At 37.5% G+C, this 26,948-nt stretch overlaps 1 protein-coding gene across 1 annotated transcript in view; it reads left to right on the top strand.

Annotated features, from left to right (window-relative positions):
* LOC149562527 (triacylglycerol lipase-like protein) overlaps nt 1-26,948 on the top strand; it is a 61,183-nt gene that overhangs the window by 14,052 nt on the left and 20,183 nt on the right. The window contains exon 3 of the mRNA XM_089826003.1: nt 7,918-7,982. Within this exon, the coding sequence (XP_089682129.1) occupies nt 7,918-7,982 (65 nt within the window). The remainder of the gene's footprint in view (nt 1-7,917; nt 7,983-26,948) is intronic.

Consider the following 26,948-nt stretch of genomic DNA (forward strand, 5'->3'; position numbering starts at 1 on the left):
CGATAACGATTTTAGCCTAAGTATTAATTGCTTTATTCCTTGGAGCTATGCATGCAAATTTAACTTTTCTTGTGCAATTCATGATAGGAGATTTGGAAAATCTTCAATATAATATTTTGTATTGAGGTATTCAAAGTTATGGGGTTGTAGCCCATGTTTGCTAGCACGTCGGCAACTAGGTTACCCTCTCTCAATGTGTGAGGCAGAGAACATTCTGCGAATGAATCCATTAGACTCCAAGCTCTTTGTAAGATGGAATTGGTTCTCCAATTTACTGAAGATCTATTAATACAAGCGTTGATAATCACCGTCGAGTCCCCTTCAATTTGAATCTTGTCCACAGTCATCCTTTTTGCAAGAGTTAGGTCACTGAGCACAACTTGTGCTTCAAAAGTATTATTTGTACCTAGAGGAATAGGTTGTGCCAATAAGGTAATCAACTTTCCTTTATGGTCTCGAATGCAAGCACCAATTCTTGAAGACCTTGGGTTACTATGAGAAGAACCATCAAAGTTAAACTTAAGGAAGCCATTAATTGGAGGGATCCATTTCACTTTTGATGAGAGAGAAAGATTTGTTTTAAAGCAAGAAATAAGGCACTAGAATTTTTAAGAGATAAAAAGGTTCTAGAAAAAGGAGTTTTTGGAGAGAGAAGGCATTATGTTACATCCCAAATTTTTACCCAATTTAAAATGTTCATATAGCCATTGAGGTTTCATGTGAAGTCAGTTGACAGTTAAATTTTGTTATGATCATGTAAGATGGTTAATCGTTATAATTTCATATGAAGTTGGAATGATAGTTAATCGTTATGATGGTTTATGAATAATAACTTGTTATGGTAAATATGATATAATCGTGGAGAATTCCCTTGCATGAGCACGATGAAGGGGGGGAAGCATTAGTAGAAAGGAATTGGGCATGGGGGGCACCACCATCACTGGGCAAATAGGTAGTTGGACGACCATGAGCTAACCTGTTAAATTATAATAGTAAAAGAGAACACTAAGCATTTATTAAAGTGAGAACAAGTTGTTACCTTTATTAATTGAGATACTTGAGGAACCTCCTGGTGTGTTAGACATCTCTTAAAATATCAACACCATGATGCCTAGATACCTATACTTGTACATGCATGTATATGTATATATGGGGGAAATCAAATTAAGAACGTATACATGAGAAATATACAATTGAAATTTACGCATGTATATGTGTAGGTGTATGTGCAAATATAGGTAGACGTACATACCATGGTGCCCATATATTAAAATATATTAAAACATTAGGAGGATGAGCCATTATTATTATTAATATTCTTTCTTCTTTCATTGGGCTTACTAGTTGGAAGATAATAAGTCAAGTATTTGAATTGGTGGCTTCAATTTCTTTGAGTGTTGGCCTTGTAACTCTCTGCCACCTACCTTCTTGATAAATGGAGCGCATGGGGAGATATTATACACTTCCCGCTGCCTTAGTTATTGCGCTGGGGAAGTTCATTTCTAAATGGCTCTTGATTTCTCTGAGTCGAAGACTCACTATTATTACCAGCTTTAACTCACGATTCAGAAGTTAGTTACATGATGGAAGCTTGGGGTAGCCAGGCCATGATATTGATCATAACCAACATATCCAAGTCATGAAATCTGTTCAATCAGCTCCCTTTATTTGTACTTATCTTGTGGAACATTGAAAACGATGGCATGATTGTATGATGCATACTGGCCGTAACCAAAAGGCCAAGAGCTTATTGATTTTGAAAGCACATGAGTTGTTTCTTCTCTTTGTTATTCTTTTGTTTGAGATTCTTGGGTGATATTACTAATACAACTCCGCACCCTCATGCGTGATGGACATCATTGTAATTGCTTTCTATCATTTGTAAATGCGTAACATGTATGTTGCATGCGGAGCTATTTTTAATATGAGGCATAAGATTTGATTCTTTCTTTTATTTCTGATCTTGCATGATAACTATACAGTGGCAGATCATAGTTCTATAACATGTTCTTTACTATATTATGCATAAAGTAATCTTGTGAGAATCTGAATCTTATATTATGATACTCTGACTTACTCACTGGTATGTGTTGTATACCAGCTGCAGTAAGAATTAGGAAGGTATTCAAGGAAACCATATGTTAAAGATCTCATTTTATAGCAGTCTCCTGTGATGCACCTGAGGCTAGCGAAGCCGCGTGAATGGGTAAAGAGGAGAGGAATCCTGCAAGGAAGAACAAATTATGATCAAACTCTTGAATTTCGTTAACATCTTAAAAAGAAATTACTAAAATATCCAAGTCAGCTCATGATTGTCCAGGTATACTTAGTTGGCAAGTCGAGTAGTGGAATTAAGAACCAGGATGCTCAGTGGCTGGTCAAGTTGCTCCATGTCTATTTTGGGTAGGGAGGGCCTTTCTAGATAGAGAAAGTGTGTGAAGAAGTTTAAGCTCCATGGTTGGGAGGTTAAGCCCCTGACAATGTTTCCCCTCTCCACAAGATGCTGAGACATGCACCAGGAAAAGATAAGTTATGCATTCAAACATTAATTGATAACAGGTATTTTACTTTTAGGATGTTTATACGAGTAGAAGATATGATGGATTAATTTATATTGTTGAATTCCGTTATTTCCTTTAATGAAAGCAACCTTCCTCATCAATGTAATTAGTAACCAGTTAGATCGGTTGATCTTCCAATTGAAAATGGAATATATCTATATGCAAGAGATAGGTTTATCTAATGGATTGTTATTTCAGTCTTTAATTTATAAGAATAATGATTATGAACATATCTTGTAATCTTATGTTATTGCCACAGTTAGCAATAGGAAGAAAAGGAATGATACAGTGGTATCTGATGCCCTAAATGATATAGTGGTATTTAACGCCCTAAATGATACAGTGTTATCTAGTGCCCTAAATGATACAATCGTAATTGACGCCCTAAATGATACAGTGAAACATCCCTAGACAGATTTCGGTTTAGAATTCTATGGTATGTAGATTTTAAATTCCATGTTAAATTCATTGATGGTGTCTTCAATTGTTAGTTATGAAATTTCTATTTAACTGATTGCAATTGTTAATCTCATACACATGAACGTATCAGTTATAACTATCTTCCTATGAATATGAAGTATTAACTGTATTTCCTTGATATGATATGATGTTAGTTCAGACTAGGGAAAAGTGGTTGTTACACATTAGCTTTTAAGAAGGGAGAGGTGCATTTGTAGAGAGAAATTCCAAAGAGAAATAATTTTGAAAGAAAGGATATTTAGAGAGAGAAATAAGGAAGAACTTTTGTGTTATTTATTAAATTCCTTGCATGATTCTATGTCAATTATTTTATTCTGTAAGAAGATTCTAGTTCTAGATGTTCAAGGAAGAGATTCAAGTTCCAAAATTTCAGTTCTGGTGTTGAAGACGTCCAAGTTTCAAGCAATCTGATTCAAGGCATTCAAGGTTCAGACCCAAGATCAAAAGTCAAGAAGTCTAATAATGACAAAATTGTCAACAAGAAGGTTCAATCTATTTCAAGAAAATGAATTCCCAAGTAGGTACATGGAAGGAAGAAAATGATCAAAGGGAGATAATTTCAAAAGAAGTAATTGAAGTTGGATCAAGGTTACAAAACGTTGCAGTTAGAAAAGACTCAAGCCTACATGACACCAAGCATTGTAACATTTTCATTAGAAGCATCAATGTTAACATTCAGTTCAACTTCATTTGAATTGCAATCCATAAGATTGCTAATCCCTTAGCTACATCTATGTCAAGTGCAAGAGCTTCCTCACATATAGAGACTTGGGCAATTTGTGTAATTGTAACATTTAAATCAACAACCTTCAACGCTAGGTAAGAGGAAAAAAATGGTGGTAATGAAGTTTGTGTTGAAAAAATGAGGTGAACTAACAAAAAGAAGGAATGGTAGCTGCAATTAGGGTTGGGGGCATTTATAGTTTTTAATTTTTTAGACTCGTGGAAACACTCAAGTTTGGCCTAGGCACCAGGGTTTGAAACCTAGGCAATGCCAAAGGAACCCTAATCCAAACCTAAACCCATACCTAGACCCTAAACCACGAAGTTGGTAACATAGTTGAAAAGGGTTTTTGTCTGTTTCTTGTAGAAGCATGCAAATGTTGGTATTCCTAGGCTAGTTTCTTCCTTGAGTCTACTAATATCTTTATGAACCAATTCAATAAAAATGTTCGTTGGATGCTATTCCATCTTTTCCCCACAAAGGGTGAGATCAAAGGAGCCCTTGACAAGGGCATATGTACACAATATATTAAGGTAGATTGTGTTAGCATGAATGTTGATGATATTACTTTTGGGGAGTATTCTAAGCATTGGAGAGTATTGACATGTTGCATTCATGACTATGTTTGTCATTGATGTCAAGATAGCATGGTTTCTGTAAAGACTAGTTGAGTAGTAGACAAAGATCTTAATGGTACAGACAATGGTTTGATTGCCTAGTGATGCGTAGTCATGGACATGTTCTACACTGTGTTCTGATGACATGATCTTGTGCGCAGAGTCTAAGTTGAAGACGTACGAAAGTTGTACTTGATTTATAGAGAGCAGTTCAGAGACAGAGTATTGGGAAAACAGTTCTTGATGTTTGTTTGCTATCTTATATTTGAGATGCAATGAGAAGATGCGTAGTCAGGTAGTGACAAAGGACAGTCAGCTGATGACGTCAGCGAGTGCGCAAGCCATATTATCAAACGAGTGAAGTTTTGTATAGACTGTGAGTCGACAATGCTATTGTAATTGTAATTAATTAATTGTCTTAGTATAATTAATTGGGAAAGCCTCAAGGTCGACTCAAGGAATTATTATGAAGACATTGTATAAAGGAAAGATGTTTTCCTTGTTTGTACTGGGGAATATATGTTATGATCGTTGTATGAAGTGCGAAGTGCGAAAAGGAGTAGAGTGCTCACTGAATGCGTGTAAGTGATCCAAGGGATTATTGGATGCGAGTTTTGTAATCTGGTTACAAGATCAGGAGCCAAAGTCCAGTTGACAAGACAGAGAAAGAGGAAGGAACAATACAATACAATTCTATTATTCTATAAGGAATAATATAGAGATCATTTGGATAGTAGGTTCATTGGTCTTGCCCTTGAAGCTGTTTGGGTAGTGGGTCCAACTTTTTTCCACAACTCCTAACAGGGATTCAAAGTCTCCTAATAGGGACTCATATGTACTGAATGTATTTATAGACTCCTAATAGGTTCCATCCTCTAACAAGAAACATTTATATTAGTATATCATCTTGTGGGTACCATCCCCACCGGGGTTTTCCTTTTGATCAAGGGTTTCCCTAGTTAACATATCTGGTTTTATTGTGTATGAGTATCTTGTTGTGGTTTCAGTTTATATTGCTTATATGGTTAAGTTTGTTTAAAGTTGATAATTGTGATAATAGTTGGATAACTGATTGAAAAGTACTCCTTACCTTACCTTACCTTACCATGATTAAGTGTTGCTGTTTTGAAATCCATATTTTCACTTATGTCAATATAAAATGTTATGTCCCAATTATTTATTATTCTATGTTAGCATGTTAAGAATTATATTGCTGCATATAACATGCATACATTTAAATAGACATATACTTGCATACCACAATAAAAGGAAATGTTATTACTTCTTGATTAATAACAGATCTGACCCTGATTGCTGGTCTGAAGTTGCTGACATTCTTTGATGCTTTGTCCTGCTCTCTAATCCATCTTAGCCCTCTTTATATATTTTAATTGCCTAATGAATGAGTGTCCTTTGGGGATGCTTTCCCTTCAGAAGTGGACACAACCCTTCATAAATTGCAGGCATTCCTAAACTGCTGTCTTCTAAATATTAATTTTTTATTTTAATTTCAAACTAATCACTAGTTCCTTTCTTATATCTCTTCTATTATGCTAAGACATTAATAATGGATGCTGCTATAGGCATTGATAATGATCACTGCCTGCATTTTAATCGCTGCTAACATAAACAAATACATTGCTGTTTTCAAATAATAATCCAATAGCAGTTCATTAATTGATTGAATCACTGTTCTTGTATTCATACTTACTGATCACTCCTCTAAAATAGTCGTGAAGTCTCAAGGCAAGAAGATTTTTTCAATGGCATTGATATCTTTCATGGCAGGTGCATGGCATCTTCCCTGCAACCTCTAAAGCCTAAGATAAGATTTCTATTACAAGCATTTCTCATAGATTGCTAATGGCACTGCCCTCCATCCTAGCTATCTCCAACATCATTGGTCTTATGTCCATGTGATCCTTCTAGGCTACTTAGAATTTGATACATACTGCCAATTGTCAAGGTATTCTAGGAGTTGGGGATAATGTGAAAAGGCTCCATTGTAACCTTTTTTTTTATCTTAACTTAAATACTTGGCTGTTTAACTTAAGCGGCTTTACTTTTATAAATCAGGCTTTATAAGGCTTCCAGGACTACTAGGTTGGTTACCTTATTTCTTTTCATTCCAGCCATTGGGATCATTAATTGTCCTTTTTGATAATTTCACACATAAGTGGTGATGTAAGTGAATGACATTCCTCTTCACAAGTTCCCATGAGGGTGCTTGAGTCTTTTTACCATTGCTTCAGATGTGGTGGGTCAGCTAGTTTTCATCTTAGAGGGCCAATGGTATTCCCTGCATACAGATTTTGAGCTCAATCTCCATAAGTTTGTCAGGGTCAGCTAGTCTTCATCTTAGAGGGCCAATGGTATTCTCTGCATACAGATTTTGATCTCGATCTCCAGAAGTTTGTCAATCATAGAATATAAGAGGTTCTAAAGGGAATACCTTGTGTCATTTAGAATTGATCACCTGGACCCTTTGGGTTTAGTTCATACTTTTATTTACATCATTAGACCCATATTAGTTTTCGTATGATGTTTGATGACAAAGTTGTCGGACTATGATGTGCTCTAGACTTCGTTACCAGTTGAAACCGAGTTTTAGTTAGGGGCCTTCCTTTCTCATTGTAATTTAATTTTATAGCATGGCTTTATGTTTTCCAGCATGTATCATTTAGAAATGATCTCCCAGAACCCTTGCTTAGATCATTCTTTTATTTGCATCATTAGGTCTATACTGGTTCTCATATTGTGTTTGATGACAAAATTGTTGGTCCTTCATTTCCTCAGGACTTCATTATCAACTCAAACTGGCTTTTAGTTAGGGGCCTTCCTTTCTCATTGCAATTTATTTTTATAGCATATATGGCATTATATTTTCCACTTCTGTAGGGTTCCTTAACATTGTGCTTGCATAATCTAGTTTGTTCTGGTGATAATTTATTTCATCAGCTCTTTGTAGCTATTTTAACACAACTATTTGGTGCTATACTCACAAATCATATTGATCTTTGTGGGAGATTTATTTCATTACAGAACTACTTGCTGTTATAGCTTGTTGTACTCAGGAGTCCCATGGACCTGCTTTGTTTTTTTGCAGGCATCAATATATCTTGTTTTTTTCTTCTTCAAGATGTTGATTCTATATCTAGATGTTTCTGTTTTCTGTTGTAACTAAGCATTGTCTTGCTGTGCTTTAGTATGCATAATCTGTAACTATTATGTCTCTCATTTTTAATGCACTGCATTAATCTATCAGTTGGTATTCTCAATGAACACATGAAAAATCTGAACTTATATACTTAAGAAACAATTGTGGAATATGCTAATATTGCTTGAAGGTGCATGAGAAAATTGTCATCAAGCAATATCCTAATTTGAATATATTAGATATGGTATTGGAAACAGGTTTAGAACTTGTTTGATTGTTTTCATTGTCTTTTTTCAATATATTCAACAGTTCATAGGCTTCCATAATCCTTGTCTCTTACTAGCACAGTTCTTTGACTTCAAGCAACTTTTCTTGCAGGGTATTCCTTAAGATACCTTCATCAATCAAAGGTTGAACAGCGCCTTGACTCAATTGAGCAAGCTGTAGGTCTTTACTGCATCTTCTTTGAATGCCACTCAACCACTTGTATAAAACTTGCAAAGAACTTTAGCTTATTATTTATCTTCATTTTATATTGTTTGAACTCACAGTGGTGTGTTGTTCAAACTAGGTTATTATATGTTGAGAATTTTTTTGGGTTGTATTTTTATTTTTTGAATAGTTTCAGATGCATAGATATATCATTAATAGAAAAAACATTTAGTGTTATGGGTACAATATTCGAATATGTACTCACTTTTCTAGATTAACAAACAGAACTAGAAAATATTTCTTAGCATTTTTCAGGCTTTCTTTATATCTGAATGTTATTGTTGGTATTTTTCTTTGTTTCTGTGCCTTAAAACTTACTACCTACATTGTTAGTTTAGGTATTTTAATGTTTTAAGTCAGGAATCAAACTAAGTAGCAAAACATGTCAGAATGAAGAACACTAAGCACAACATTTATCTTGGGAAAACCCTCCAACTTGAGGGGAGAAACCCAGCCACACAAAAATGATGTTTTATTGATAAAATAGTAAGTCTCAGTACAATGTTCCAAACTGAACCAACAATCCAACAACTACACACAAAACCAGCATTACAATGTGTGGCTAGCTTACCACACAACACACAAGACAAATATTTATATATATTTCAAATTGCTGAGACAACAAGAACCATTTGTCTTCATGCAGAAGACTCTTTAGATTCCAACTGAGAGTCACTTCATATATTAACCCTAAATATTTCTTATTTAGGAGGGAAAGAAGCTCCCGGTGCCAATACATCAACACTCCCTCTTAGCTAGGGAGGTATCTTTCCAGAAATTCATGTTATAGAGTCTCTCAACATGACACCCACAAAGGCTACATCCATATTTGAAGAAGTTAAACTTTTTCACGGATTCTCTCAATGGATAGCATCACAAAGTCATTCGACATGATGTTCACCATGGCTACTTCCAAGGGGGTGAATAAACACAAGTGCTAAGTCATGGAGTCTCTCACATGGCATCCACCATGGCTACTTCCAGAGGGTGGATCCACCATTGCTATTTCCAGAGGGTGGATCCACCTTTGCTACTCCCAAAGGGTGGAACATGGGATTTCACCTCAAACTTCTCTCTCACAAAGAAGAATGCATTAGCAAGGGCTTGCACCTAAAACTTTTCTTGCAGGGAAGAATGCATTAGCAAGGGATTGCAACTAAAACTTTTCTTGCAGGGAAGAATGCATTATCAAGGGCTTGCACCTCAAACTTCTTTTGCAGAGAAGAACACATTAACATGGGGCTTTTACCTCAAATATCTCATTGGCAGACAAAAATGCATTGAAGTACATAATAAGAACAACTGGATGCTAAGACTTCCTCTCAGTCGAGACTCCCTCTCAAGAGGAATCACACTAAGACTGCCTCTTAGCAAGAATCACAGATAATACAATGATTGGAGATACCTTCTTCTCAAGGGAAATGCCAGCTTAAGCAGATGAACCAGTTAACATTAGAAATTTTTGGTCTCTTCACTATTATCACCATCAAGCTATACTCAGCTTTTACTCGCCAGACTCATCAATTCAAATATAGCCACCAAAGTATATAATTCTTCAAACAATTCAAATGCTGAATGCCGCCCCCAAGAATATATCTATCTGAAACAACTCAAAAGCTATACGGAACTTTGTTCACAAGCATGAAAGGGCTTTGCAAAATTCTACGAGAGGTAACCCCAAACTACGATACATGCACACTTTGCAACGCTTTCCCCAAAAGATTTTGAAATACATTTTCCTCAAGAATTGATTCTAATTCATGCATAGAATTTTAGAGAGATTGCAATCAGCATGTACAAATCTAGATTCATCAATTCTAGCTAGCAACTTCTTTGCATTTCCTTATTTGAAACATGATCGCTCAGCCTCAATGTCTGACAGTAAGTCTTCATTGGGTATCATCAACAATGAGTGTTATCATTCATACTTTTGCAGAATTCAAGAAAACATATAAGATAAAACCAGTGGTCAAACTACAACACCACAACAACATAGAACAATATGTCTACTCAACTTCACAGCATCACATGATACCATACTCACTATGTGAAAATAGGAACCAGCAATACTCTTGCAGATTGTCTCAGACATAGAAAGATAAATACAAAATATCTCCTAAAGCAATTATTGTCAACACTTAATGAGTTGCACGAGAATTTTGGAAAATGTTGTCCATCCCCATTGGAGAGCCTTATCGACCTTGAAAGCTCCTTAATCCATGAATGAATGAATGAAAGGTTGTAATAATGTCTATGAGTCCAAAGCAACCTATGGGACCCACAAGCTAGTACACACTCCCGGAAAGGAGGAAGATAACTTAAGCAAGTTGTAACCTCTTGATTAAGTCGTCTCTTTGTCAGTGTATTTCGATAATCAAATTTGTAGTGTTGCCTAACTGTTTTTCTTCAAATATGTAGTTCAAATCATAGTTCCAAGAATCACGGCGATTCATGCGATTCACGCGATTCGGCGATTCGATTCAAGCCAAACGATTTTTTGTGAATCGGTGAATCGAATCAGCGATAAGGGTTTATGAAATAAGTTACTCACTAAATTTCAAGGGTTTTTTAAATTTTTCGATTCATGGCCGATTCGATTCCGATTCATGGCCGATTCACGATTTGATTCAGCCTTGCCGATTCCGATCCGATTCCGATTCTTGTTACTTTGGTTCAAATTGCCTGCCCTCTAGAATATTTGCATACCCAAATCTGATGTCTTTGTATGTTGAGCACTCCATGATAAAGTGGTACTCTGTCTCAATAGCCCCCATGTCACAGAATACACACGGCCAGTTTTCCAATTCCTCTTTTGGAACCCTCCCTCTATCTGTTTCACATCTCAGCTGATGGGAGCCGGTTCTAAGTTGGGCTATGAGCATTTTTGCTTTCTGTTCAATCTTTGCTCTTATATATGCCTTTTCCTCATATGATCTGCTGTGGGGTTAAATTCCTTGATATAATAAGATTTTTTCCACCCATTGTGCTTTGTCCATATGATATTTCAAAATTTTCACAAGCAAACTTTTTTATTTCTTCATTAGTAATTGAATGTTAATGCCCCATTTTTTCATCCACTTGTCGTTTTGCTTCATCCATGTGTCTTTTCTCCTATCTAGCCTTTCCTCCACGACCAATTCAGGTCAGTGGTGGTTTTCCATACCCAGAGTTTTCTTTAGGTAACTTAGTAGTTGAACCATTGCAACGACTTCTAAGGGGATAAGATCTGGTAAGGCACATTTGTCTTGATTTTGAGGCTGCTGATGATAAAATGTTTTTGTATTCTCTCAACCTATCTCCAATTTTGATTCAACATATTGCTTTCCAAAATTTCACACCCATACAAGACCACTGAGGTGACGAGTAGACTAAACAACATTTTTTGGGTCTTCCAATCCCATAATTCTGCAATCCTATCTATAGAGAATACACTGCTTTCCAACCCCCTAAATTCTTTCTGTTCTACATGTCTCCTAGTTGAGCTTGTTTTGAAAATCGATTTCCAAATATTTGTATTCATTCACTATCTCAAGAGTGTAATGTCCCCAATTTTTAATTTAATAGTTTAATTTAATCAATAAATATGGGGCCCAAGTTAATATTTGTATTTGTGGTTCTGATTAATTTAATATATCTTGGACCTATTTTTATTTTAGTTTCTGTTGGTAAGTGTTGCTGTCGGCTATCTTTGTACACCCTCGAAAAGGTTTTTCCTTGACGGTAATTTAAGTAGAGCTTGTAGGTAGTCGTTGGTATGCAATTTGGATTATTTCTTTTGTATTGCAAATTCCCGTTGGGATTCTCTATTGTTCACCATTTCGGAAGTGAAAGGTCTTCCCTACTTGGCTTTTCTAGTTTCGGTGGGATTCAACCCTCACCCTATTCTGTTGCTTGTAATACTTCGCTCAGTTTTGGCAAATCAGAGCACCATCTTGTGGCAAATATTATTTGAAGATTATGTATGTTCTATCTCCATTCGTGTTTTGGCTTTATTTGATGAATTTGGGTCTTTAAGTCCTAGTTGCATTACTAGCCATTTTCCTACAATCCGTACACCATCCGGTTCACAACTTGATCTTCACTCTGTAGCCTCCACTCTACACCGTACAACTATACACCATATGGCCATACACTCTACCGTACGACCATCAAGGTAATACCATATGGACTTGAAGCACTGGCCACTCGAAGCACTGAACGATGCTACCTAGAGCACACAACCAGACTACTTGAAGCACACGACAAGACTACCTGAGACATACTACAGGACTTTATAAGGCAACTCTAGAACGGAACATTACAAAGAGGGTTACCTTCAAAGAGAAATTTGCCAGAGGGTTTCCTATTTCTTCTCAAAGAAAAGATCATTACTTTGGTTTTGCTGGTATTTACTTGCATCCCCACTTCTTGACAAAAACCTTCTAATGCTTTCAGGTGTTCTTTCAAGCCATTGGTTGTCTTAGCAATAATGATGAGATCATCCGCATATAAAAGTAGTTTTATCACATAGCTAGCTAGCTGCACCACCCTCACCATTGGACTTGTTTAACCATTCTTCCAGCTTGTCAATGTAAAACCCAAACAAAGTTGGTGATAACGGACAACAATGTTTGACATCAATGTCGCCGCCAAAGCATTTCGACATCCGCTCTATTGTTCTAATTTTAGCCTTAACATGACCATATAGTCTATGAACTGCATCCCTAAGTTCCTTAGGAATTTCCAACTCTTCCATTCTATACTAGAGTTTATCATGCGACACCGTGTCAAAAGCCTTTTTAAAGTCCTCAAAACAACAAAAACCATCATTCCCGTGGTTGTTCCATATTTTTTCAAGTAGGAATCTGAGAGTAACGCTGCAAAATGGAATACTTTGGTCTAAAACTGGCCTGCCCCTTGTTAAATTTTATAGCATTATATGAAATTCAAAGGATTTATGACATTTAGCTTCGGATATGTTTAATCTTACAATCATGTATATATCAGTCTCTAAGTAATTATTCTAATGGTTTTATTGGTTTAGAACTCTGTATATAACAGTCTCTGTTACAATAACCTATAGACAGGTGTCAGCTTGTCATATTTATTTTGCAGAAATTCGTTTGTCTCCAGCTAACCACTGCTCACGTGAAGGTGGTATCTTCTCTTATCACCGTCATCTCCAAGTAATGACAACGACAAATTCATTTATGCAAGGAGTCTCCTGTTGTCTCTTCCACTGCTCAAAGAATGTTACTATGCTTGTGTGTTAAAGATGGGTATATGTGTTGATACATTAGGTATATGTGTTGATACATTACTATGCTCACTGTGTAAATGCATTGGTGTATCTCGTGTGCGGGAAAGAACAATTCATCAAATGGGGTCCTTGTTATTCATTTCCACACTTCTAGAATTCACTCATAAACATTTAAGAAGATGAAATGAATCTTTGCGTTGGTGTAGTTAAAAGATCACATATCATCTTCATTTTTATTGTAGCGGCCATCTGGGGGTATGTGGTTCGATTGATTGCTTCAGTGCATTTTCTTGACTGAGCATGATCGTTGGCTGTATCATTAGTATTTTGTCTCATGGGAATTCAGTTCTTTGACTGCTGGAGATGAATTCTATGCATTTTATACATCTTTGATATGCATCGATGTATGATTGTATAACTCTATGTGATTATCAATGAAGCTGGGTTGTTTCCTTCTCTTTAGGGGTCTTTTCCCAAGGTATATTTCTTGCAATGTTTAAACTTTATTTTCTAGTTCTAGTTTTACCATGGTTCAGAGCCTGGTTAGTATCTTTAAGCTTGAACCAATGTTTCTCTCCTGTGTCTAGTCTGCAAGTTCTTTTTCATTTCAATATGGTACTCTATCTTAAGGTTGAAGATTGATTGGAGGGAGCCTCAAACTTTGTATACTAGAAGTCTAGGATTTTATTAATTCTTGAAGAAAATGATCTCCTTGACTCTGTGCAATCTGAAGTTATAGAGCTTGCTGATGATGTAGCAAAGGCAACTTGGAAGAAGAACAAAATCATGGCCAAGAGGATCATTATTGATTCTATGAAGGATCCTCTTGTATGAAATATCCTGAATAGGATATTTACCCGATTTCCTTTCAACCATATCTTCAGAACTTAAACACAGGTAGATGTCTTACGAAACACAATAGAAACTAGTAGATTCCCAATAGATTTTAACCCGCTCTTTCTCAAAATAATATTCAGAATTCAAGCGTGTGAAAATGTATTACAAACCAACAGTATAAAACCAGTAAACTCTCATACAACTCCTCAAAACTTGGTATTGCATTATACAGCAGCAATACAATAATGAACATTCAAAACCCAATCTTAAACACAGTTTTACAGTCAAATTGGAACACTAAGAGAAGAATCTATAAGCGCATATGAGCCACTTGATTTGACATCTCCACGAACAATGTGTTTGCGTCCACTGTTTGCCAGCACAAAAGGCTACGTCCTCACACTGGCTGAAAGCTAAAGCTTTCCGAATAACTCTCGCAAGAGAGGAACTGTAATTTGAATCATAAAACCAAAAACATCCAAATGAAAGAGTCTCTTCTTTTATTCTCACAGCTGTGACTCTTTGACTTCCCTCTTGGCTTTTCGTCTTATCTCTCCTTGTCATCTTTAGTCCACTTTGAATATTAAATTGACCTTTTATAATAAGAGTCCACTGTTTCATAGTCAATTTTAATATCATATAAATGTGTACTTAAATATTTCTAATGTCCCAAAAAGGGGACATTACATTGTACTTGCAATATCTAAGCTAAAATTGGCTAAAGAAATGTATGACTACCTTCACAAGCTGTATGAGATTAATAAACTAGCACAAGCTTTGCCCTTCGCATGCAACTTCATATCAAAATGGTAGAGGAGACTCCATTAGTTCTTTCTTCTTGAAAATTTCAGAATTTTAAGATCAATTGGATACTATTGGAGAATCTATTAATGACAAAGAACTTGTCATGTTGACCATGAGTGGTCTCCCACATTCTTGGGAATCATTCAGTCAAGGTATCACTGGTAGAAGTGAGCTTCCAAATTTCGATAGTCTAAGATCTGATTTTATTCAAGAAGAATGCAGGTTGGAGGCAAGAGGAAATTCTCGACAATCTCATAATGAGGAGGATCAAGTGCTTGCTACTCATACTTCTAAGAAAAGAGGAAAGAAAATGAATTTTAGGAGCTTTGATTATAGGTATCCCTCCTCTTCTTCTTCTAATTTTTAAAGGAAAAGAGATATGTCCAAAGTGAAATGTTTTAGATGTAAAAAATATGGTCATTATGTTAGAAAGTGTACTATGAATTTTAATCACCAAGTGACTATCTCTGATGTGAAAGATTCGTCTCTATTCAAGGACTCCAACAATTATCCAGAAGGATTTCCTTTCATTTCAGCCTTGTCCAGTAATGTTCCAACAGATTGCAATACTTGGTTGATAGATAGTGGTGCTTTGTGTCACATTTCAGGCTATAAGCAGTACCTCTTAAATTTGGAAGAAAAGGATTCTCACCTACAAGTTATTATTGGAGATGATGCTTCCTACTACATTAAAGGGGCTGGTAACACTTCCTTCGAGTTAAGCTCTGGTATACCTCTTCTACTTAGCAATGTTTTATTTGTCCCTGGAATCAAGAGGAATTTAATTTCTATTTCAGCCTTAGAGTGGCTTTAATGTTGCTTTCACTAATGAAAAAGTGGTTGCCTAGAAGAAAAATTCTGAATTTAAATCAGCTCAAGTGATTGGAGTTTGCTATGAAAGTCTCTACAAACTTTCAGCAAATCCAATCCAAGTTTTGAATAATGATGCTTGTGATAATAATTTGTTGTGGCATAAAAGGTTTGGACATCTCAACTTCAAATCTCTCTCTACTATGGATAAGCTGGTTAGGTCTTCCTAAACTCAGTGCTACTCATGATGGTATTTGCACAGGATGTGCATTGGGTAAATTCTCTAAGGGTCCTTTTCACTCAAGTGAAAGTAGAGCTAAGCATGTGTTAGAGTTGATTCATTTTGATTTTTGTGGGCCCATGTCTTCAACTTCCTCAAGTGGATTTTGGTATTATGTCACATTTATTGATGATTTTTTTGCAAGACTTGGATTTTCTTTCTTAAATTTAAGGAATAAGATGAAGTGTTATCTAAGTTTAAGGAGTTTAAAGCTCTTGTTTGAAAACAGCACAGAGAAAAAAATCAGGACTCTCAGATCTGACAATGGGGGTGAATTTATTTCTTGTGCATTTCAATCCTTTTGCGTTGAAGTAGGAATCAAGAGGGAGTTTTGCGTTCCTTACAATCGTCAACAAAATAGTGTTGCTGAAAGGAAAAACAGAGCCATAGTTGAGGTTGCTAAAGCCATTCTTTGTGATCAAGGTTTGTAGATATTTCTTTGGGCTGAAGCTTGTAGCATATCAACATATGTTCAAAACAGGAGTCCTTGTGAAGTTCTGAATAACATGACTCTGGAAGAAGCCTTTCTGGTTCCAAACCTGATGTAAGTCATCTTAAAGTTTTTGGTTGTTCAGTTTACATTTATGTTCCTAAAGATAAGAGATCAAAATTAGAATTCTTTGGAAAGAAGGGGATTTATGTTGGTTACAGTGAATCCTTTAAGGCTTATAGAATTTACATTCCAGGTCAAAAGATGATTGAGACAAGCAGTGATGTTTCCTTTGAAGAAAATTTGGTATGAAGAAGATCTTTTGAACCCTCTTCAGACTTTGATGTGGAAGCTCTAGAAATCTCTCAAGATCTTCCTCTTGCTGCTCCCTCTTCTCCTAGCCACTTTGAGAGGGAGGATTCTCCTAATGATTTTCCTCCTAAAATTCAGCTTGATTCAGATGCTGGTCCTAGTGTTCCATTGAATGAAAAGAAAAGACCTATGTGGGCTAGAAATATTGTGCAAGATGCTGAAAAATATTCGGCTCCTCGAGGAACTTTTAGAGAAAGTAAAAGGTCTCAGAATTTTGATGGTTATGTTGCTTTAATGTGTAGTATCATTGACTCTGAACCTTGTTGTTTTGATTTAGCTATAGGACAACAAGTTTGGAAAGATGCTATGTTGGAGGAATATGATTCAACTATGAAAAATGATGTTTGGGAGATTGTCCCTCGTCCAAAGGTAAATCAGTTATTTCTTCTAAGTGGTTGTACGAAATTAAGCATGTTGCTGATGGGAGTTTGGACAAAGTCAAGGCTAGATTTGTAGCTATTGGTTTCTTTGAAAAAGAAGGTATAGATTATGATGAGACATTTGCTCCTATAGCTAGATGCACTTCTATTAGAACTATAATTGCTATTGCAGCTGTTAATGTCATCGGTAGAAATTGTGTATCAACCGACGGGTCCCTTTGGAAAGGTTCTTGTTATGTAGCCGATGGGTCCCTTCGGAAAGGTTTTTGTTATGTAGCGACATGTTGTATGTGGCCGACGGACTCCTTCGCGAAAGTTCTTCGGAAAGTATTTATAACCCCTTCGGGAAGCATTGTATTGATTTGATCATTCAAGCATAATGTAATGTTCTGGCATATGCGAATAAAATAAGAAGAGTTCTGCTGTTCGTGTTCGTGTTCACTATCTGTGTGCATTGCTTAATTAATATCTTTTGTCTGTGTGCAATTCTTAATTAACCTATGCAGTAAACATTTGGCGCCGTTGCCCGATGGACCTGGTATGCAGGCAAGCGAATGAAAATTAAATGCCGAATCAGTTGAATAAGAATAAGGATAAGCTGAAGGAAAAAGAATTCTAGCACAGCAGACAGAGCGTCGAAGGAGATTTCAGAAGATTGCTGACGGAAACAAGAGTGCGGAAGGATTGTTGAAGGAGACTCGACAACGGTTTGATTTGGTGGAAGAAGCGAGGGAGGAGTCTCTGAACCTGCATACGCCACGGGAAGAGAATCCTGACGGAAGGAGATCGACTTGCACGGCTCGGAGTGTCGAGGCAGCACGAGCATGGAGTGACCTCTTCGTCCGAGATATACTTCCGGAACGGACAGCTTCGGTTGACGAAACCTCTTTTTCACCAAATAGTGCGGAAGTCGAAAACAACGCGGGTGTGCAGAACAACGCAGGTGTCCAGAACAGCACGGGTGTTGGAAACAACGCGGGTGTGCAGAACAGTGCGGGTGTTCAAAACAGCGCGGGAGCTCAGAACAGCGCGGGTGCTCAAAACAGCGCGAGAGTGCAAAACAGCGCAGGTACACAACAAAACCCCCAACATACAGTGATAATGGCAGGTCCGAAAGAAAAGTTGCCTAAATTTGATGGTGATGAAGTAGCTGATCCCATTCGACATTGTAAAACATGTGAAACGATCTAGAGAGCGAATGGCATAATAGATGCGAACAAATGGGTCCGACAGTTTCTAGCCACCCTAAGGGGTGTTGCGATTGATTGGTTTACTGACACAGATCCGCAGAAATTAAACACTTGGGATAACATTAAGGAGTTTTGTGCAGAATTTCAAATATTGCGCGATGATAATGAGATCGTCAATGAGATATTCAATACCAAGCAGAAGAAGAATGAAACAGTACGGGTCTTCGCCAGGAGGTTGAAAGACCTAATCAGTAAAATGGAGAATAAGCCGGTAGATGGGCTCCAGAAAAGATGGTTCATTGAAGGCCTTCACCTGAAGTTGTGGAAAGATATGAAGATTGTGCCACCATCGACATATACTAAAGCATACAATTGGGCATTAAACCTCGAAAGTGAACAAAAGACAAAGAAGAAGAAGAAAACCAACTCATCTGATTCAGATGATGATGAGCCTTAAGGAGAAGATAGCAGCGACGATGAAGGCAGCAGCAAGAAAGTCCGTTCTCTTCAGAAGGAAATGCTTCGGATGATGAAAGAGTTCAAAAACATGAACAAAGAGACTAAGGGAAATGACCTATGGTGTATGAAATGCAAGAAAGAAGGCCATACGAAGGGATCCTGCCCAAAAGATCAATTTTGTGAGATTTGCCAGATTATGGGACACTCGGTAAAGGAATGCCCTTTCAATTTGAAAACAAGAACACCGCAGCAAGTGTTCCTGACACAGGAGGCATCCCCTTCAGGAGGGAACGAGAACACCAATACGGAAGGTGCCACATCGGGTGGATATAGAAACAACCGACACGGTCAAAACAACAACAATAGCAGCAACAACAATAATGGCGGAAGGAGTCGAATTCAGTATGATGCGAATGGTCGGCCGATAGTTCAATGCCGCACATGCAATCTGTGGGGTCACTTCGCCTGAGAGTGCACAATGGCAAACACACCAAAGTTGCTATGCCGATGGTGTGGACCTGGCGATCATGACAATGCTAAATGCTCGAAGTCTGGAGTAAACTTGATTACCGTCGGGACGGACGAGGAAGAAGTTCTGGCAATCACTCGGACGCAAGTAAAGCTATACCCTGATCCGACGGAGGAAAAGAAGAGACTGGAGGAAGCATGGGCAAAGATCCAGAGAGCAACGCAAATAGAAATGGCACACCTGAAGGACACGCCGAGTACCTCCGTACGGAACTGCGCAGAACAAAATATTGTACGGCAAATATTGTAAGCCAAGATACCCGTTAGGATAAATGATCTATTGCTCACTATGCCTCAGCTTTGAACGACACTCACAAACATCGTTCCTGCTGCTCAACTACCAAGAGAACATGGAAGTAGGAAAGTGGAGCAAGTACAGCGGACAAAAAGGAGAAGGAAAGTGGCGCAAGTGCAGAAGATTTGATGCTATTAGCTCTTTTATCCAGACGCTATCCGGCGGTTGTTGAAATGGGCATTCGTGGGATTGTGCTAACGGACATGATCGTGGACGGAGGGTCTGGTGTCAATGTGCTGCCAGAGGATACTTGGAAAAAGTTGGGACAGTTGATATTGTGGCCACCTACCTTCCAGTTGTTAACAGCCGATCAACATGGAATCAATCCATTGGGAGTACTCACAGCGCAACCAGTGATGATTGGAACACAACCGTTCCTGTTGGACTTTGTCGTAATCCCACTGAAGCAGAGAGGATATGATGCCATTCTGGGCCGAGGGTGGCTAATACAAGCCAAGGCAAAACACGATTGGAAGAAAAATACTTTATTGCTTGAAAGCAAAGGCCGGAAGTACGTCATTGATTTACACACTCAAATGGTCGGGGAAGAAGCTCTATCGTCAGATTTCGAAGAAGAAGAGGATGAAAGGAGGCAGAATATGGAACCAGATTAGGAGGGAGTCTTGCGGTTGGAAGGAGGATCGACAGACGACGATTTGGATTTAGTGAACGGTCTTTACCACTGGCAGATAGAGGACTACGAACTCTTTTCGAGCTGTAATATGTTATGAGTCGACGAAGGTAAGAAAGAAGGAAATGAATGTCCGAAGGAACACCGAGAAGCCGAAGAAGGAAATGAATGTCCGAAGGAACTTGGAGAAACCAAAGGAGGAAATGAATGTTCGAAGCAACACAGAGAAGCCGAAGAAGGAAACGCGGGTATGACTGAAGCTGAAGGGAAGAACACACAGTATGAACCCGAAAGGAGGAAAGATTCCACTGTACGATCGCGTAAGAAGAAAATATTACGTCAAACCACAGATATAGTAGAAAGGTGCCAGTAGCAAGGAAGACATCATACGGTCCGCACAGGAAACAAAGCGGAAGGGTTCAATAAAAGTTGTAGCAGTACAGAGTGAATGTGTTATTGACGGACAGAAGGGACGGCTGACGGAGTCCATGGTAGTGAGCTTCGGGAACAAATTGGGTGATATGGAGATGACATAGAATAGGCGTAGCAGGTTTCAACTCGGACAGTGGGTGTTGAAGTACGATGACCGGAATGAGATCAAACCAGGCAAGTTCAAAGTTAAGTGGGTCGGGCCGTATCAGATCCGGGAAGTAGGGGACAATGGAGCAATAAAATTATGGACTTTGGATGGACAGGAAGTGCCTCAGGCGGTGAATGGCTTGAAGTTGAAGGTATACCACGGCTAGAAGACTTCTGCGTCACAGAATGGCCTTCGGGCGACCCCTTCGTCGTTGCAAACCGACAATGATGACGGTCGAAGGGAAAATTGACTTTGCTATTCATAAAAAAAAAAAAAAATTAAAAAAAAAAAAGAAAAAAGCAAAAAAAAAAATTTTAAAAATTGAAAAAAGGCACCGTACGGATTCTTAATCTGCTCACCGTACGGTTTTGGAGTTAGTGTATGGTTTTTAATATTTGAAAGTGGTGTACGGTTTTTAAGCTTTTGGAGTTAAAGTACGGTTTTTAGAGGCAGAGTACGGTTTTTGAAGGCTGCTTACTGGAGCACCGTACGGATTTTTAACACCCTCGCTGTACGGAATTTATTGTTTGCTTGCTGTACGACGTACAGATTCTGAAGGTATGACAAAGTAGCGTACGAAAATTTCAATGAAGATGCAATGTACGGTTTTGGCTATCGTACGGTTTTTGGGAGGACAGACATTGTATGATTTTTGAGAGAGTCACCATACGGATTTCCAAAGTCGGGAATTCTAATGAGGTCCACCGTACGGCTTTTAAGCTTGTGCTCTGTATGGCTTTCTAAATCACACCATACGGATGTTATAAAAGTCTATTTGCCATACGGATTTTGCAGAGCACATCAAATACAAACTTGGCGAATGGACTTTCTTGGCGTATGATTCGCTAGCTGTTTTTGCACCATACAGATTTCAATAAGTAGTGTACGAATTTTTTAAAGACTTGGATTTTGTATTGTACGGATTTTAGGCTTTTGAAGATTGGGATACGGATTTTGGGTGTGGGCTGAAGCATTGAAGCCGTACGGATTTCGATTGCAGTTTAATAGGATTTCATTATATGCTTGAAATATTGTTGCTGAACGGATTTTGCCTTGTGAGGTTTGAGTTTTGCATAAAATGTTGCATGGGTTTTTATGGCATATGGATTACACAGGTTTGGGCGTACGACTTCTACAAGATATGACATTCTGATTTAGTAACATTTGAGGATATTGCATAAGGAAGGAGTCGATACGGTGGAGGATGTATGGTGTAGCTGTACATTGGTAGCACAGAAGAGTGACAGGAGGTTTTCTAAAATAAAATAAAAAGTCGACAAATCAAGAATGCTCAAAATGAGTATCAAATGATGCCATAGGGAAGGGGAAGCACTAACGATTGCCAGAAAGAGTGTGGGATTAGGAGAAATTGTAGAAATAGTGTGTTCCATGAAGTTTCGTGTGGGTTTCGGAGTGCTAATTTGGTCTTGGCGCGGCGTTGCCCCTCGACCCCGTCGACCCCCAGTCATTGCGGATATCAGTCGTGGGAGTCTGACCAATTGAGTAGACTTGGAGCTGCTGTAGGCATGTAGTGTCTGTGTACCAGAGGCACTAAGAGTAGGTGTTGGCCATGAGGCTATCTTGGTGGATGCGTAGAGAGCTCGGGAGGAGCTGATCATCCAGTTGGAGGCAGTGCAACGACACTTGGCTTAGGGTATCGAGGAGTTGGAAGCAAAGAAAGCAACACAGGTGGCTATCAAGGTCAACTTGAGGAGTCGGTATTGTGTTAGCAAAGGCTATAGATGCAACGGGATGAATGTGAAAGTGATGTGGCAGATCAATATTGTTGTATTAGTTGTTTGAGTTTTGTTCTGTAGTCGTCAGGAGACGACTTTTCTTTTTGGGGGGGATGATGTCGTTGGTAGAAATTGTGTATCAGCCGACGGGTCCCTTTGGAAAGGAAATTGTTATGTAGCCGACGGGTCCCTTTGGAAAGGTTCTTGTTATGTAGCCGACAGGTCCCTTTGGAGAGGTTTTTGTTATGTAGCGACATGTTGTATATGGTTGATGGACTCCTTCGGGAAAGTTCTTCGGAAAGTATTTATAACCCCTTCGGGAAGCATTGTATTGATCTGATCATTCAAGCATAATGTAATGTTCTGGCATATGCGAATAAAATAAGAAGAGTTCTGCTGTTCGTGTTCATGTTCACTATCTGTGTGCGTTTCTTAATTAATAGCTTTTGTCTGTGTGCAATTCTTAATTAACCTATGCAGTAAATAGTTAAAAGATGGAAGCTACACCAAATAGATGTCAAGACAACCTTTCTTAATGGTGTCATTGATGAAGAAGTTTATGTAGAACGGCCTGAAAGATTTGTAATTCATGACAAAGATTCTCATGTTTGCAAGTTGAAAAAGGCATTGTATGGTCTTAAGCAAGCTCCTCGAGCTTGTTATGATTGCATTAATGGATATATTTTGAGTTTGGGATTTATAAAAAGTGGAGCTGATCCAAATATCTATCTTAAAAGGTATAATAATCTCATGCTGATCTTAGTTCTTTGTGTTGATGATCTCTTTATTACTGATGATGATGAGTTGATAGGCAAATGTAAGAAAGACTTGACTTCTGAATTTGAGATGAAAGATCTTGGATTAATGCACTACTTTCTTAGGTTGGAAATTTGGCAAAAGTCTGATGAGATTATTCTCAGCCAACGCAAGTATGTTGTAGATATTCTTAAAAGATTTGGAATGCGTGATTGCAAACCAAATGTGACTCCTACGGAGGCAAATTTGAAAAGACTACAAGAAGTTGCTGCTGATTCAGATTTGATTTATTGCACTTTCTATAGACAGATGATTGGTTCCCTCGTGTACCTTGTCAATACTAGGCCTAATATCTGCTTCGCTGCTTTGCAGTTAATACCTTGATTTAGTCTATGTGTGAGCCAAGGAAATTTCATCTTATCGCAGCTAAAAACATTCTTAGATATGTTCGTGGCACTCTAAAGCATGGATTGAATTTTTCTTGCAATGATCTTCAACTTCATGGTTTTTCTGATTCAGATTGGGCTAGATGCATTATGGACAGGAAAAGTATAATAGGCTTTTGCTTCAGCCTTGGGTGTGCTATGATTTCAAGGTGTAGTAGGAAGCAAAAGTGTGTTGCTCAAAGCACAACTGAGGCTGAATATGTGGCTGTTTGTACAACAGATCGAGAAGTTGTATGGCTTCCTAAACTTCTCACAGGAGTATTCGGAAAACCTTTGAATTCTACCACAATTTTTTGTTAATATGAGAGCTGTATCAAAATATCTATCAATCCTGTCTTCCATAACAATTCCAAACACATAGAAATCAAATTTCATTACTTGAGAGACGTGGTGCTTCAAACCTTGGAGTTTTCTCATGTTTTTCATGAGTATTTTCTTTTCAAGAGAGGGTTAAGTGTTTGGTATTCTATATCAAGTATTCAATTGCTATATGTTATGTAGTGGTATAAAACTGACATCAACAAGACCCAACAAGCTCTAATGTATCTATACTGTTAGAATATTATAATGCTTCTTTAGTTGTCATCTTAGTTAGTCTTTAGTTTATTTAGTAGTTTCTATTTCCGTCTTTAATTCACGATTGTTTCTTTTAGAAACATTGTCTTTGTAAATTTATATTAGGAACTTTCATCTCCTTTGTTTAATACAATTGCAACATTGATTTACCATAACATGGTATCAGAATAGTTCGATGGGATTTCATAAAATTGTTTGCTTTTTGATTTTTAGAAATAAAAATCGTTGGAGGTATTTTATGAGGGTTCCATGTATTTGCATGTTTGTTGCATGTATTTGCATGTTGCTTGCATTTGCTAGTTTACATGCAAACTCTTGTGTTTTGCCACCCTTAAAAAATTCGGATGGGTTTTCATAATTTTTTCCTTAGAAAAATTCTAATGGGTTTTCTCAACTTTTTCCTTAAAAAAAAATCTATTGGGTATTCATAATTTTAATTTTTTTGCTTAAAAAAACTATGTTTCTGTAATTTGCAAAGTTGCATGGAATTCCTTTGTGGGTTTATAATTTTTCCTCAAACATTTTTTTGTTGTTCCATCGATCTTGCTAAAGCAGTAAGTGTGGAGGGATTTGCTAACTTCAGATCAACACTAGTAGAAGTGATGTTGAGAGTCTCGATAAAATGCTCATAGGAGGACTTGGGTAAACTTTTGAGGGTTATTACCACAATGTCCTCTTCCTCCATCTTGTGTCCAGTGGTAAGCAACTGATCACGGATATCCTGAATCTTATTCAGGTGTTCCTGGTGTTGGTTCCCAGAACCACAGATTGGAATCCTATGAGCCTTTTCAACTCAATGCTGGGATTCCAATGGGTTGAAGGCCAACTTGACAGAACTGATTGATTCAATCCAAGTCCTCCACATTTTTGGCTCTTCATGGCCAAGACGGATGTACCTTATCCCGAACAAATCACTGAAGTCCAAGGATGTTTATAGCAGATGATTTGATCAAAAATGCAATAAAAATATTCCAAATGGCAAGAAATTAAGGTGACTTATAAGATGCACCACTGAAGACTGATGTATGAAGATACGCCCACTTCAGATTTTACTGACAGCTTTAAAATATGAATGTCTCTTGATAAAATACTCTTTAATTCTGAAATTCAAATGATTACGAATATAATTACTTGAAAGTAGAGATGTTCATAATACTATGGAATGATAGATATAACGAGAAGCATATCAATTAAAGATAGATCCAGAATTTAAGAAACAATTCTCGGATCAGTGCCTTGTTTAGAAGAGGGCATATAAAGTCAATATTTGATAACAGTTTCAGCATACAATCCTGTAGGATAGCAAACGACACTATCTACATCTCCTATATTTGAGAAACTTCGCAACGCCAATCTAATTTAATTCTATTTTATAAGGAGAGCCAATTAAACAGGAGCCAAGTAAATGATACTTCAATCACACTCACAACTGATCCTTTATTTAAGTAGTGGTGATTTATTCAAAAATAATGAGCCTTCAGCCTCAAATATTGATGGAGATTAGGCTTTACGTAAAAGATCTATTTCAGCCCTTTAAGAGTGTATATTTCCATTCAAAGAATAGGTACTGCTATATATTTCCGTTCAAAGAATAGGTACTGCTATAAATATGTACTATACTGCTGTGAAAATAATATAACATCAGATTATTTGAACTCATTAAAAACGTGTGCTTAAGGAAAATAGAAAATGTACTGTGTTACAATCATAAGTGAAGTGCTTCCTGTAAAGGTGGAATGCAAAAACTTGAAACAGCAATCTGGTGCCACAAATTAAATAAGTTAATCTAGAAGATTAAACGTTAAATGCCTTGCTCTACCTAGGCAACAAAAATTTATTGCAGTACAAGCTTTTAGATATAACTTTATAGGACAAAATATTTATAGATAATAATTATCAATTGCTCTCAAATCCAGTATGCAAACGTTCTGATGAATATGCAATTCTGAGTCAGTATGAATGAATTTTAACCTCTAGCAAGAGAAGATCAATCACACAGGGTTACGGAAACATACAAGTATCTCATGCTAGCCCTGACATTCGAACTCAAAATGCTTACAAAAGGTCTACAACACCAGAATTCTTTATGAACAATTCGCCAATCCTTGTGGCAACTATAAATAATCAACTCTGTCTGCAATTTAAATCTTTTGCTTCTGTTAAAGCAAGAGCAGAGATTACTGTATTAATCAAAAGGAACTTTTATGCTCCAATAGCGGACATCAGCATGCTGGAACTAATTAACATTTCTCAAGTTTTCAGAGTTCTCTTTGTATATATCCTTAAAATATATATTGCTTGTGTCCTTGTTTCTCTTTAATATTCCATATTTATACATTTGTGAAGAGTATCGGGGGCCTTCTAGAGCATCGCACCCCTCTCTAACAAATAGCTGACCATAATTAACATAAAATTTTAATATAATTTTGTTTTGGTATAAGCGGCAGTTTATGATTATGTGCCTTATGCTCTTAAGCGGTGGCCAAAACATGGTTCAAGTAATTCGTGCTGCATTCACTGGAATTCTTATGCTCCGCATCTACATAGGCTCTTGCTCCTCCTTGTACA

The sequence above is a fragment of the Cupressus sempervirens genome, chromosome 4 (genome assembly GCF_028749045.1).
Source record: "Cupressus sempervirens isolate cs-2001-9-10 chromosome 4, ASM2874904v1, whole genome shotgun sequence".
Lineage (NCBI taxonomy): Eukaryota > Viridiplantae > Streptophyta > Pinopsida > Cupressales > Cupressaceae > Cupressus > Cupressus sempervirens.